At 43.8% G+C, this 14,097-nt stretch overlaps 1 protein-coding gene across 1 annotated transcript in view; it reads left to right on the top strand.

The window, feature by feature from the left end:
• Positions 1–13,215, top strand: part of cttnbp2nlb (CTTNBP2 N-terminal like b) — an 83,246-nt gene extending 70,031 nt beyond the window's left edge. The window contains exon 5 of the mRNA XM_034172562.1: positions 10,998–13,215. Coding sequence (XP_034028453.1) covers positions 10,998–12,293 — 1,296 coding nt within the window. The 3' untranslated portion in view covers positions 12,294–13,215. The remainder of the gene's footprint in view (positions 1–10,997) is intronic.
• The last annotated feature ends 882 nt before the right edge of the window (positions 13,216–14,097 follow it).

Below are 14,097 nucleotides of genomic sequence, written 5' to 3'. Positions count from 1 at the left end.
CCCCTGCATGGAGCCCAAATTTTCACCAAACTGGACCTTAGGAATGCGTATCACCTGGTTCGGATCCGGAAGGGAGACGAATGGAAGACGGCATTTAACACCCCATTAGGTCATTTTGAGTACCTGGTCATGCCATTCGGCCTCACTAACGCCCCCGCAACGTTCCAAGCTTTGGTTAATGACGTCTTGCGGGACTTCCTGCACCGATTCGTCTTCGTATATCTGGATGACATACTCATCTTTTCCCCGGACCCTGAGACTCATGTCCAGCATGTACGTCAGGTCCTGCAGCGGTTGCTGGAGAACCGGCTGTTTGTGAAGGGTGAGAAGTGTGAGTTTCACCGCACCTCTTTGTCCTTCCTGGGGTTCATCATCTCCTCCAACTCCGTCGCCCCTGATCCGGCCAAGGTTGCGGCGGTGAGAGATTGGCCCCAACCAACAAGCCGTAGGAAGCTGCAACAGTTCCTCGGCTTCGCAAATTTCTACAGGAGGTTCATTAAGGGCTACAGTCAGGTAGTTAGCCCCCTGACAGCCCTGACTTCTCCAAAAGTCCCCTTCACCTGGTTGGATCGGTGCGAAGCCGCGTTCAAGGAGTTGAAACGCCGGTTCTCGTCTGCACCAGTTCTGGTGCAGCCCGACCCTAGCCGCCAGTTCGTGGTTGAAGTGGACGCCTCTGACTCAGGGATAGGAGCCGTGCTATCCCAGAGCGGAGAGACCGATAAGGTTCTTCACCCGTGTGCCTACTTTTCTCGCAGGTTGACCCCAGCTGAACGGAACTATGATGTCGGCAATCGAGAACTCCTTGCGGTGAAAGAGGCTCTTGAGGAGTGGAGACACCTGTTGGCTCCCTACAGCCCAGGAGACAGCAGACCTCCTGGTCCACCACGTCGTACGTCTGCATGGGATACCAACTGACATTGTCTCGGACCGTGGTCCTCAGTTCTCCTCACAGGTTTGGAGGAGTTTCTCCAGAGAACTGGGGGCCAACGTGAGCCTCTCGTCCGGGTATCACCCTCAGACGAATGGACAGGCAGAGCGGGCCAACCAAGAACTTGAACAGGCCCTCCGCTGTGTTACATCCGCGCACCCGTTGGCCTGGAGTCACCATCTGGCCTGGATCGAGTATGCCCATAACAGCCAGGTGTCCTCTGCCACCGGCCTCTCCCCATTTGAGGTGTGTCTGGGGTACCAGGCCCCCATTGTTCCCCGTGGTGGAGGGAGAGGTCAGTGTGCCCTCGGTCCAGGCCCACCTGCGAAGATGCCGTCGGGTGTGGCGCACCGCCCGTTCTGCCTTGTTGAAGGCCCGGACGAGGGCTAAGGCCCATGCAGACCGCCGGCGTTCCCCGGCCCCTGCTTACCAGCCCGGGCAGGAGGTGTGGCTTTCAATGAAGGACATCCCCCTCCAAGTGGACTCACCCAAACTCAAGGACAGGTATATTGATCCATTCAAGGTCCTCAAAGTCCTCAGTCCGGCCCGCAGTGAAGCTCCAGCTCCCAGCTTCACTGCGGGTCCACCCGGTTTTTCATGTTTCCCGGATCAAGCCACACCACACCTCACCCCTCTGTGCTCCCGGACCGGCGCCGCCTCCTGCCCGGATCATCAACGGGGAGCCTGCATGGATGGTTCGCAGGCTCCTGGATGTCCGTCGGAAGGGCCGGGGGTTTCAGTATCTGGTGGACTGGGAGGGGTATGGACCTGAAGAACGCTCCTGGGTGAAGAGGAGCTTCATCCTGGACCCAGACCTCCTGGCCGACTTCTACCGACGTCACCCGGACAAGCCTGGTCGGGTGCCAGGAGGCGCCCGTTGAGGGGGGGGGTCCTGTTGTGTGGGCCGCCAGAAGAGGAGGTACTGCTGGCCCACCACCAGAGGGCGCCCTGCCTGAAGTGCGGGCTTCAGGCACGAGAGGGCGCTGCCGCCACGGACACAGCCGGGAGTGACAGCTGTCACACATCAACTCATGACAGCTGTCACCCATCATTTCATCACTCCATAAAAGCCGGATGTCATCTCCACCTCGCTGCCGAGATATCATCTACCTGTGAAGGTAATTCTCTGCTGTACTGAAAACTGTGTCATAGTCTGAACTCTTTTTGCAGCCGCTTTCCTGTTGTGTGCCTTATCTGCTGGATTGGCGTTTGGTGTGAACAGCGACGGCTTCGCTTCACACCCAAACCAGATAAGTGGTTAACAGGAGCTGCACGAGTGTGTGATTAGAGGTGGAGGTGACTTTCCACCTTCTGACTGTTTTGGTTACTGGGTGTGCACACACCCACATCTCACTGTTTGTGCTCCTCGCCAGCAGTACCAGATCCGACAGTTGGGGACGGTGATCACCTGGGAATTCGGGACTTGGCGGCTCCAGTATTCACCAGGTTCGGTGGCGGCGGAAATCGTGTGGTTCCGGCTCTTCTCAGGACAGACGTCTTCTATCCTCGAGCCTGCCCACACGTCACCTTTGTGTATTGACTTCTATCAGATTCTGAGATTGTCTGTATATTCGTTGTGCACATTCACAACATTAAATTGTTACCTTTTGGCTCATCTATTGACCGTTCATTTGCGCCCCCTGTTGTGGGTCCGTGTCACTACACTTTCCCCAACACAAATTATGCATTAGTTCCGTAAACATTTCAATACTTGATCCAGGAGATCTGTAAACACACGTAATCAATATATTTTTTATGTTTTCCATTATTAATTCAATTGTTATACACTCTATAATATCATCAATAGACAATGTCATGTTGTCAATCTGTTTTGCATGTAAGTTTTTATCCACATATGGGTGATTCTTAGACTACGGGCATTTATTGTGTCCTTTGATCATATTGTATGAAAAACAGAAAAAAGGGGAAATTTCACACTTTTATAGTTATCTTTACAATGAAAGTGTGTTAAGAACTTTGTTCTAGTAGTCTATGATGACTTTTTCACCTTGTTTCAGCATCATTATATGCAAATATTGCCGTTTTGTGCTTGTCCCACACCCAGACTTTTGATCTTCAATGATAAAAAATGAATGGTAAAGAAACGTTTTTTGTAATGTTTTAAAATATCTCTGAATAAAATATCAGTAAAATAATCAAAACATAATTGGGGTATTCAATGTCATACAACTGTTGTGATTTTTTTAAACAAAATGTAGTTGTCCCACACTATTGCCGTAATTTCCACCACAACACTGTAATGTCCCTTTAAACAGTTTATATGTTTGGGTAGTTTCTATGGAGATAAACAGTGACATCAGAGCACATGTATATATATATCCAAGTTTCTGAAATTGCTAATACATTAAACAAAGTACCCAATTGGTTCAAGTAATCTTTTATCTTTTCAAAATTTGCATGAAGGCTGCGACTATTGAAGTGGACAATTGACAACATCTCATTAGGTTTATTTTGAGTTGGTATTTGCTGGTCTTGACAATACATGCAGTCATCATTTATGTCATTATAAAAGTTTATAATTATAAAAGTCGACTTCATCTATAACGTTGCATTTTAGATTCACTACATTCAAAAGTTTTAAATTGCATTTCTTGGTTTTGTACTTTCATTGTCCTCTGTGGGCAGGGAATTGTTAATGTTTAATTTGTCATTTTGAGTTGAAGGTAAAACTATCTAGATTTTTTATTAATGTTTCATTTTTCAATTGTATTTGTTCAGTTCATGTTCTTCTTTGATGCATAATACCTTAGCTTCTTCTGGTATACCTAATAGTTTTATGTAAACTCTGCAGTTAGAGGTCCATGTTCCTTGGATTTTGTTTTGTTTCTTTAGTAGACAGGCTTTTCTAGCTATATCTGCATTTTTTTTTGGTCAGATGATCGTTTATGTATACCTTGGTCCCTTTAAGTTTCTTTCCCTGCTTTAATATGGTTAAGTTATGTTTCCTATTAACAAACCTTACTATTATTGCTGATTTTTGTTGCTTGTCTTTTCGGGGCAGCAGATGACATCTGCATGTTCATTGTAATTCCTTTGGTAGCAAAGAAGGTGACCACCTGCTGCTCCATTGATTCCAGATCTTTGTCAGTGGGCTCCTCTTCGTTGGTTACTGCTCTTGCATAAGTTCTTGTTTTGATGTCAAGGCATGTAACCATGAGATCGTTTATCCTGGAATATTGTTCAAGATCTGATACTCTATTTTCAAGAGTTTTAATCTTCACGTCTTTCTTCATATTTTGCTGTTTCAGTTGATTCACTTGGGCCATTAAGTCTATAATTGTTTTTTGTTGGTTCGATATGTTTTGCATGTCCAGTGTTATAAAGTTCAGTGACTTCTTAATATCCTCTAGCTCCTTTTCAATGGTTGGGCTTGTGCTTAAAGGGACTAATCGTATATTTGACTCTGATGTCTCTGTGCCGCTCTTTTTTGGCCCCATAATGGTATGCCCGTTAATAAGCTCAGTCCTGTTACTTATGCTAAGCTGCTAGCTGCCAGCACGCCGCCTGCTTATAGTCGACTACTTTTACTTGCCTCACCGGTCAACCGCAATGTTTCCCTGCCAGACAGGTCTCTCCGGACCAGCCACTCAGGCAGTTTTCTCCACCAACCACTCTCTCCGCACCTCAGCCTCTCTCCTCCGCCATCCACTGCTACCTCGGTTAGCTCACGGGCCAACCTCGCTCCTCCGCCGCTGCCTCGGTTAGCTCCCGGGCCAACCTCGCTCCTCCGCCGCTGCCTCGGTTAGCTCACGGGCCAACCTCGCTCCTCCGCCGCTGCCTCGGTTAGCTCACGGGCCAACCTCGCTCCTCCGCCGCTGCTTCGGTTAGCTCACGGGCCAACCTCGCTCCTCCGCCGTTGCTTCGGTTAGCTCACGGGCCAACCTCGCTCCTCCGACGCTACCTCGGTTAGCTCACTGGCCAACCTCGCTCCTCCGCCGCTGCTTCGGTTAGCTCACGGGCCAACCTCGCTCCTCCGTCGCTACCTCGGTTAGCTCACGGGCCAACCTCGCTCCTCCGCCGCTACTTCCGTATGATTCCTCCTTGTTGGCCAAGTTCAGTTTGCATATTCAACAAAATATCATCTTGAAAAATGATTTCATCATCCCCAAACATCCTTTCAATTGATGGAATAAGAAAAGTGTCCAAAATATCAATGTAAACTTGTGCATTTATTGATGATGTAATGACAGCCATCTCCCCAGTGCCTTTACCTGACATGCAGCCCCATATCATCAATGACTGTGGAAATATACATGTTCTCTTCAGGCAGTCATCTTTATAAATCTCATTGGAACGGCACCAAACAAAAGTTCCAGCATCATCACCTTGCCCAATGCAGATTCGAGATTTATCACTGAATATGACTTTCATCCAGTCATCCACAGTCCACGATTGCTTTTCCTTAGCCCATTGTAACCTTGTTTTTTTTTCTGTTTAGGTGTTAATGATGGCTTTCGTTTAGCTTTTCTGTACGTAAATCCCATTTTCTTTAGGTGGTTTCTTACAGTTTGGTCACAGACGTTGACTCCAGTTTCCTCCCATTCATTCCTTATTTGTTTTGTTGTGCATTTTCGATTTTTGAGACATATTGCTTTAAGTTTTCTGTCTTGACGCTTTGATGTCTTCCTTGGTCTACCAGTATGTTTGCCTTTAACGACCTTCCCAGGTTGTTTGTATTTGGTCCAGAGTTTAGACACAGCTGACTGTGAACAACCAACATCTTTTGCAACATTGCGTGATGATTTACCCTCTTTTAAGAGTTTGATAATCCAATCCTTTGTTTCAGTTGACATCTCTCGTGTTGGAGCCATGATTCATGTCAGTCCACTTGGTGCAACAGCTCTCCAAGGTGTGATCACTCCTTTTTAGATGCAGACTAACGAGCAGATCTTATTTGATGCAGGTGTTAGTTTTGGGGATGAAAATTTACAGGGTGATTCCATAATTTATTCCTCAGAATTGAGTGAGTCCATATTTTTTTTCCCATTGTTACTGACTGCCACAATTTTTTTTCCTGATTTCTTATAGTGTTTCTTAAAGCCAGAAAGTTGCCATTTGAAATGACTTTAGTTTTGTGTCATGTCTGTGACCTGCTTTTTTTCTACAAAATTAAACAACTGAATGAACATCCTCCGAGGCCGGTGATTCCATAATTATTGCCAGGGGTTGTATATATGCACACCTTCAGACTACAGGCATAGTGCAGAGGGCTCAAAGCAGCCCCATTAACATACACTCTTGCCTCAGGACACGATGGTCCTGGTTTCAAGCTCAACAATACCCAGTTCCATTCTGTGTAAAGTTTGCATCTAATACCTGTGCTGTTGTGAATTTCCTATCACCGTAAAAACTGACATAATAGGTTCTTCCTCCTTGTGGATCTGGAGTTGCTTCTGGAAGGGCAGCCAGCTTAAAGGTTTTGGGGGGAAGGGTGCGGGTGCCAAAGCAAAATGCTTATCCAACACAGATCTGCTGTGGCAATGTTAAGCGAACAAGAAGAGCCAAAAAAGAAAATGCGCCAAAGTGCTCAGGGAGCACATGACACCATGCCATAATTGTGAGCACATTAAAAAGGGCAGATGTTTGGCCTCCAGTTCCCTCCCTTTGCCTGTTCTCTCCATGAAGGACTGAGCAGAACATCATCGGTGCTCCATTGTGTGACGCAGTAGGGTGGAGAGGGATTGGCCTGATAAAGTACAGAAAAGCACACATGCACAGACGCAGTGCTGTCCCACAGGAAATGGAGAAGGAAGACTCCATTGTTTGTACACCAGCTGTGGGGCTTTATGGCTACAGGAAACCTGAGATACTGAATGTCCATGTTCAATGTAAAGGTCGCACATGTTGACACTGTAAGTGCACCATCAGGCAAACCTCATGTCTTTTTCCTGAGTTTCTCACAGGCGTTCCTGTTTGGGTTTTTTGTCACACACACACACATAGTGTATTGTATTTAATTTCATCACATCCCATTCCCTTTGATTACTCAGAGATTTTTAGCGACACAGTCACCCTCCAGTGACCTCAGGGCAAACTCAGCTTTCCATAAACAGGCCTTGCAAGTGAATGTTTCTTTTACAAGGGAAAACCGGATGAACAACTGCTTCCTGCTACCTGAAGTAGACAGACGCAATATCCCTTCTATTAATGACTCAAGTGTACATAAAATGAAACTCAGCAGATTCCTCAGTCACAGCTTTGTAATAGAGATAGCCATCAGAAACTGGAGACCTAAAGGTTTGAGCCTATGACTGGTAGGATAAACCAAGGTGGTGACAGTGAAATGGGATTCACATGATGGTAAAGACATCAGTAACTCCTGATTGTCTGTCGGGTAGAAAACTTAAGTCCCCGCTATGCTTATCCCTGGATACTGTAGCATGTTCCGTCCTCAGTTAAAGTTGGGAACCTTTTACACCTGGGTGGACTGGAACGATGCAGATGAAGTGTTTTATATAAGGACAGACAGGTAGCTGCAATCAAACACCTGGAATCAAACCCAATCTATACAGTTGTATGCAAAAGTTTGGGCACCCCTGATAATTTTCATGATTTTCCTTTATAAATCATTGGTTGTCACGATCAGAAATTTCAGTTAAATGTATCATATAGTAGATGAACACACTGATATTTGAGAAGTGAAATGAAGTTTCTAGTATTTACAGAAAGTGTGCAATAATTATTTAAACAAAATTAGGCAGGTGCATAAATTTGGGCACCCTTGTTATTTTATTAATTTGAATACATTTAGCACTATTTATTGGAACACAAAATTGGTTTGGTAATCTCATTGACCCTTGACCTCCTTACACAGGTGAATCCAATCATGAGAAATGGTATTTAAGATGGCCATTTGCAAATGTTTCCTCTCTTTGCATCTCTTCTAATGAGTGGCAACATGGGAGCCTCTAAACAACTTTCAAATGACCTGAAAACAAAGATTGTTCAACATTATGGTTTAGGGGAAGGATACTCAAAGCTATCTCAGAGATTTCAGCTGTCAGTTTCCACTGAGGAACATAGTGAGGAAATGGAAAACCACAGGCACAGTACTAGTTAAGGCCCAAAGTGGCGGGCCAAGAAAAATCTCAGATAAGCTGAAGTGAAGGATGGTGAGAACAGTCATAGTCAACCCACAGACCTGCTTCAAAGACCTACAACATGATCTTGCTGCAGATAGTCTCTCTGTGCATCGTTCAACTATACAGCGTACTTTGTACAAGGAGATGCTGTAATACAGAGGAAGCCTTTTCTGCGTACACACCACAAACAGAGTCACTTGAGGTATGCTAAAGCACATTTGGACAAGCCAGCTTAATTTTGGAATAAGGTGCTATGGACTGATGAAACTAAAATTGAGTTATTTGGACATACAATAGTGTTTAGAATAATAGTAGTGCTATGTGACTAAAAAGATTAATCCAGGTTTTGAGTATATTTCTTATTGTTGCATGGGAAACAAGGTACCAGTAGATTCAGTAGATTCTCACAAATCCAACAAGACCAGGTATTCATGATATGCACCCTCTTAAGGCTATGAAATTGGGCTATTAGTAAAAAAAAAAAAGTAGAAAAGGGGGTGTTCACAATAATAGTAGTGTGGCATTCAGTCAGTGAGTTCGTCAATTTTATGTAACAAACAGGTGTGAATCAGGTGTCCCCTATTTAAGGATGAAGCCAGCATCTGTTGAACATGCTTTTCTCTTTGAAAGCCTGAGGAAAATGGGACGTTCAAGACATTGTTCAGAAGAACAGTGTAGTTTGATTAAAAAGTTGATTGGAGAGGGGAAAACTTATACGCAGGTGCAAAAAATTATAGGCTGTTCATCTACAATGATCTCCCATGCTTTAAAATGGACAAAAAAAACAGACGCATGGAAGAAAATGGAAAACAACCATCAAAATGGATAGAAGAATAATCAGAATAGCTCACCAATTGATCAGCTCCAGGATGATCAAAGACAGTCTGGAGTTACCTGTAAATGCTGTGACAGTTAGAAGATGCCTGTGTGAAGCTAATTTATTTGCAAGAATCCCCCGCAAAGTCCCTCTGTTAAATAAAAGACATGCAGAAGAGGTTACAATTTGCCAAAGAACACATCAACTGGCCTAAAGAGAAATGGAGGAATATTTTGTGGACTGAGAGTAAAATTGTTCTTTTTGGGTCCAAGGGCTGCAGACAGTTTGTGAGATAACCCCCAAACTCTGAATTCAAGCCACAGTTCACAGTGAAGACAGTGAAGCATGGTGGTGGAAGCATCATGATATGGGCATGTTTCTCCTACTATGGTATTGGGCCTATATATCGCATACCAGGTATCATGATCAGTTTGGATATGTCAAAATACTTGAAGAGGTCATGTTGCCTTATGCTGAAGAGGACATGCCCTTGAAATGGGTGTTTCAACAAGACAATGACCCCAAGCACACTAGTAAACGAGCAAAATCTTGGTTCCAAACGAACAAAATTAATGCCTCGCAGATGTGAAGAAATCATGAAAAACTGTGTTTATACAACTAAATACTAGTTTAGTGATTCACAGGATTGCTAAAAAAAAAAAAAAGCAGTTTCAACATAATAGTTTTGAGTTTGTAGTGTCAACAGCAGATGCTACTATTATTGGGAACGCCCCCTTTTCTACTTTTTTTTTTTACTAATAGCCCAATTTCATAGCCTTAAGAGTGTGCATATCATGAATGCTTGGTCTTGTTGGATTTGTGAGAATCTACTGAATCTACTGGTACCTTGTTTTCCATGTAACAATAAGAAATATACTCAAAACCTGGATTAATCTTTTTAGTCACATAGCACTACTATTATTCTGAACACTACTGTAACAAAGGGCGGTATGCATGGCTGAAAAAAACATAGCATTCCAAGAAAAACATTTGCTACTTACAGTAATATTTAGAGGTGGTTCCATCATGCTGTGGGGCTGTGTGGCCAGTGCAGGTACTGGGAATCTTGTTAAAGTTGAGAGTCATATGGAATCAGCAGATTCTTGAGAACAATGTTCATGAATCAGTGACAAAGTTGAAGTTGTGCTGGGGCTGGATCTTTCAACAAGACAACAACCCTAAACACTGCTCAAAATCTACTAAGGCATTCATCCCTAGTTCTCAAGACCAGGCACCTAAGTGTTCTACTCTACTCTTTTCTACTCTCCTGTTTTACTCTTCCTTTTTAGATATACCTTTGTATACTGGCATAGTTCCACCTTAGAATTGGAATATATAAGATATACTTTACTGAATTTTCATGCAGAGGAACAAGTACAACGTTCTGGAATGGCCATCTCAGTCCCCAGACCTGAATATTATTGAAAATCTGTGGTGTGATTTTAAGCGGGCTGTCCATGCTCGGAAACCAACAAACCTGAGATGTTTTGCAAAGAAGAATGGTCCAAAATACCTTCAACCATAATCCAGACTCTCATTGGAAGCTATAGGAATCGTTTAGACTGTTATTTCTGCAAAAGGAGGATATACTAAATATTGATGTATTTTTTCTGTCTGCCTGCCTAAGTTTGTTTAAAGAATTATTACACACTTTCTGTAAATCCTATAAACTTCATTTCACTTCTCAAATATCACTGTGTTTGTCTGCTATATGATATATTTAACTGCAATTTCTGATTCAGACAACCAATGACTTATAAAGGAAAATCATGAAAATTATCACGGGTGCCCAAACTTTGCATACAACTGTATATTGGTTGTCCAATTTCTATTCCACAGATCCACCTGCCAAATAATGCCTAAAATCGAAATGAGGCTCATTTGAACATTTAGTTGGGCCAAACAAGTAATAGAATGCAGTGTTAATTTGTTTAAAATAAACTCTCACACATATATGTGTATGTTTTGAAAACTTTCTATTCGGAAAATAACTGCTTTGGGTAAGGTTACCCCGCGACCCGTTCCCGGATAAGCAGTTGAAGATGAGTAAGGTTACACCATGTAGCACTGGATCTAATGTTAATAAACAGTACCACCTTGTGGTCACATGTGGTAACGCCACCCTGCCTGCCTTTCTCTCCCTGTCTAGTTGGAAATGGAGCGCTCCACAGCCCAGCGGTTACAGAAGGAGCAGGTTCAGGCGGTGAGTCAGGTGGAGTCGTCGCTGTATCATCAGCAGCAGCTCTCCTCATCTCTGACAGTGGAGCTCCAGAAAGCCACCACTCAAGCTCTGGAGGAGGCCCAGAATGTTGCCCATCTCCGCGCTCGGCTCCACGAGGAGACCAGTGCACTGGAGAAGCTCCAGGAGGTTTTGGAGGAGGAAAAGCGCAGGGCAACCCAACTTGAGGCCAGGTCTGAGAGGCAGCTGGCAGAGTTTGACACAGAAAGGGAGCAGATGAAAGTCAGGATCAGTAAAGAGGAGGAGAGGAGTAAGGAGCTGGAGAGACAAGTGGAAGAGCTGCGGAACAGGTTGGCTGCAAGTGAAGCATCCAAAGAAGTAAAGGAGCCTGTGACAGAGGTGAAGGAGTCAGCATCTAAGATGGTGGCAGTGTCCACGTCTGTTCAGACTGAGCCTGATGGGAAGATAACCATCATTCCCAAAACCACATCACTGTCAAAGGTCAATGGTTACAATAGTGTCAAAGAGACAGAGTCATTGCAAGAAATGAGAGTAACAGAAAATGGAGGCATTGTAGAGAATGGGGGAGGAGCAACATTACATTCCCCCCTCCATCCTAATCCTCACTCTCCCTCCAGCACAGCCTCCTCCTCCCTCTCCTCTTCCCCAGTTTCCTCCCCTGTCCTGGCCAAGCGTCTGAGCAGCCCAGGGTTCCACCCGTCCTCCTACCAAGCTGGAGTCAACCAGCGATTCCATGCAGCCAGACACAAGTTCCAGACGCAGGCTGAGCTGGAGCAGCAGCACCATGGTGGCTCAAGTCCACTGTCCCCAAAGGACCTCTCCCCCACGACAGGCTCGACCCCTCACCTGCCAGAGAACAGCACAGCTAAACAGCTGGCTCGCAACACTGTCACTCAGGTGCTGTCTCGGTTCACTAGCCAGCAGGCTGGTGTCAAGTTGGCCGCAATTAGCAGCTCTCCATTTGGCACAGACTACCGCAATCTAGCTGCATCACCTCCAGGAGGGAGGTCTCCATCTTCAGGACCACTATCTCCTGGTATCCGTTCTGCCCTCACATCTCGCTCAGAGAAGATAAATGCTCCTCCAGTTTTCCCCAAGAAACCAGGGATGAGTCCAACTCCAGGCTCCCCAAGTCACATTGCTCAGACCAGCGTTTTCCCAGAGCTGACGGGCAACTGCGGCCAGAGCAACAGTGGGCAGGATGGGGCTAAAGAACCAGACCTGGTATTATCCTCAAGCAGCTAACAGCCAGTTTTACAAACTGTTAAATGAGTCAGCTCTAAATCAACTGCTATTTATCTTTAAGCACAAATTACAATGTGGAATCTGGCTGAACGTTTTAAAGCTGCATTGGATCAAACGGATGCATTGAGTTTGAGCCACTACCTCTTTTCTACAACCTGAGGAGTGATCAGAAAAACCTATTGAAGTTAAATATTCTATATTATGGGATTCTTAAATATTAGTTACCTTTCCTGTCTCTTTTGTTTACACAAACCTTTTAAAGCTGTCATTACCCATGTCTATCTTATAACACTGGTGAATTCATAGTTTTCCTCTGAACTGCTAATCCTGTCAGATGCAAGCCATAAACTAATGTGTATAAAATAGAAGGGGAAGAAAGAAAGAAAAAATTGGAAGTAGAGAATAGCCAGTGTACTGTAGATGTAGAATCATTATTTCACAACACGAGTATCATTTTAAAATGTTTTTTGCAATGGATTACACAGTTGCTATGGATATGATCCATGAAAGTATATAGTATAGAACTGATATGTAGAAGAAAAAAAAAATCTCTTTTAAGTCAGTGAATTAATATTTCATGTAATTTTTCTTTTAATATATATTTGTAACAACACTGTATCCTGTGTTAAAAAGGGAGAGCACACTTTGCACTACATTACTGGAAGATGTTTCTGTAACTTCAGGTTTTTTCCCTGTCGGGGCCATTAAATTTTAAACACCACTCGGCTGAAGAGGCACCCTGTTTACATGGCAACTGTTTTTGAGAGATTTGCATCCATGAACACAACAGGGACCAAATGTTTGAACTGTACTACTGTATTGGCCGTTTCTACACAATAGACAATATTTCATGTAAATGTGTCTTGCTCTAACATTGTCATAGTACCTCCCAACAGCTATTACTCCACATTTAAAACAAAGAGCTATCTGATATTTTATCCCATTAAAAATTAAATAAACAAAAATAATCATAAAATCAGTGGATGTGCAGGCTACAATTCATCTTAACAGAGGCAAATGTCCTCTGTTGGATTGCTGTAATACTTCTAATAAAGTAATTATGCTTCACAGCACACAAAGTTTCAAGACATCTCTATTTCAATTCTTCAGCTGCACTGTATTAAAAAAAATGCAAAGGTTTTTTTTATGCATTTATTCACACAGGATGGGGCAGTACAGTCTTAAACTGATCAGCGCACAGCTGTAGTATAGTGGGAGGGTCAAATACAACACAGTACAGCTAACGAGAGTCAATCTACAATGAGTCATACAACATTATCAGGCTTCCACAGTACATGGCAACTGCTTAGTTTTCACTTGGCATTGACCAACACAGTTTGTTGCAAGAGTGCAACAGTCGCAGACTGACATTAAAATAGAAATTTGCATACAGGTGTGGGAGAACGGAGTTCTTTACCATAGGAAAGAGATTTTGGCAAATAAATCTTGTTGCTGTGAGTATGTTTTCCTTTGATAAAGGAAAAGCTGAGGGTGATGTAGGCGGCGTTGCCAAAGTAAGAGCAGCTCGTATATTCAGAAGCACAATTATGTTGTCATGTTTCAGTCGTTGCTTGCTTATGGGTTGAGAGACAGAAGTCAGTGGTGCACTGGGTAAAATGATAAACATTCCTTCATCCCTGATGGATCAACAAACAAATCTACAGAACCACATTACAGATTGTGCTATTGTTCGACACCAACACGTACAATTTCTGGTAATTTTCTGAGCATAATATGACTGAGTATAAAGTTGGTTCAGCAGTTCTATAAACTGAAGACCTTTTTCAATTAAGACGCCTGTAAG

This window comes from Thalassophryne amazonica, chromosome 6, assembly GCF_902500255.1.
Source record: "Thalassophryne amazonica chromosome 6, fThaAma1.1, whole genome shotgun sequence".
Taxonomy (NCBI): Eukaryota; Metazoa; Chordata; class Actinopteri; order Batrachoidiformes; family Batrachoididae; genus Thalassophryne; species Thalassophryne amazonica.
The sequence above is the reverse complement of the archived record's forward strand: the minus strand, read 5'-3'. Positions and strand labels throughout refer to the sequence as shown.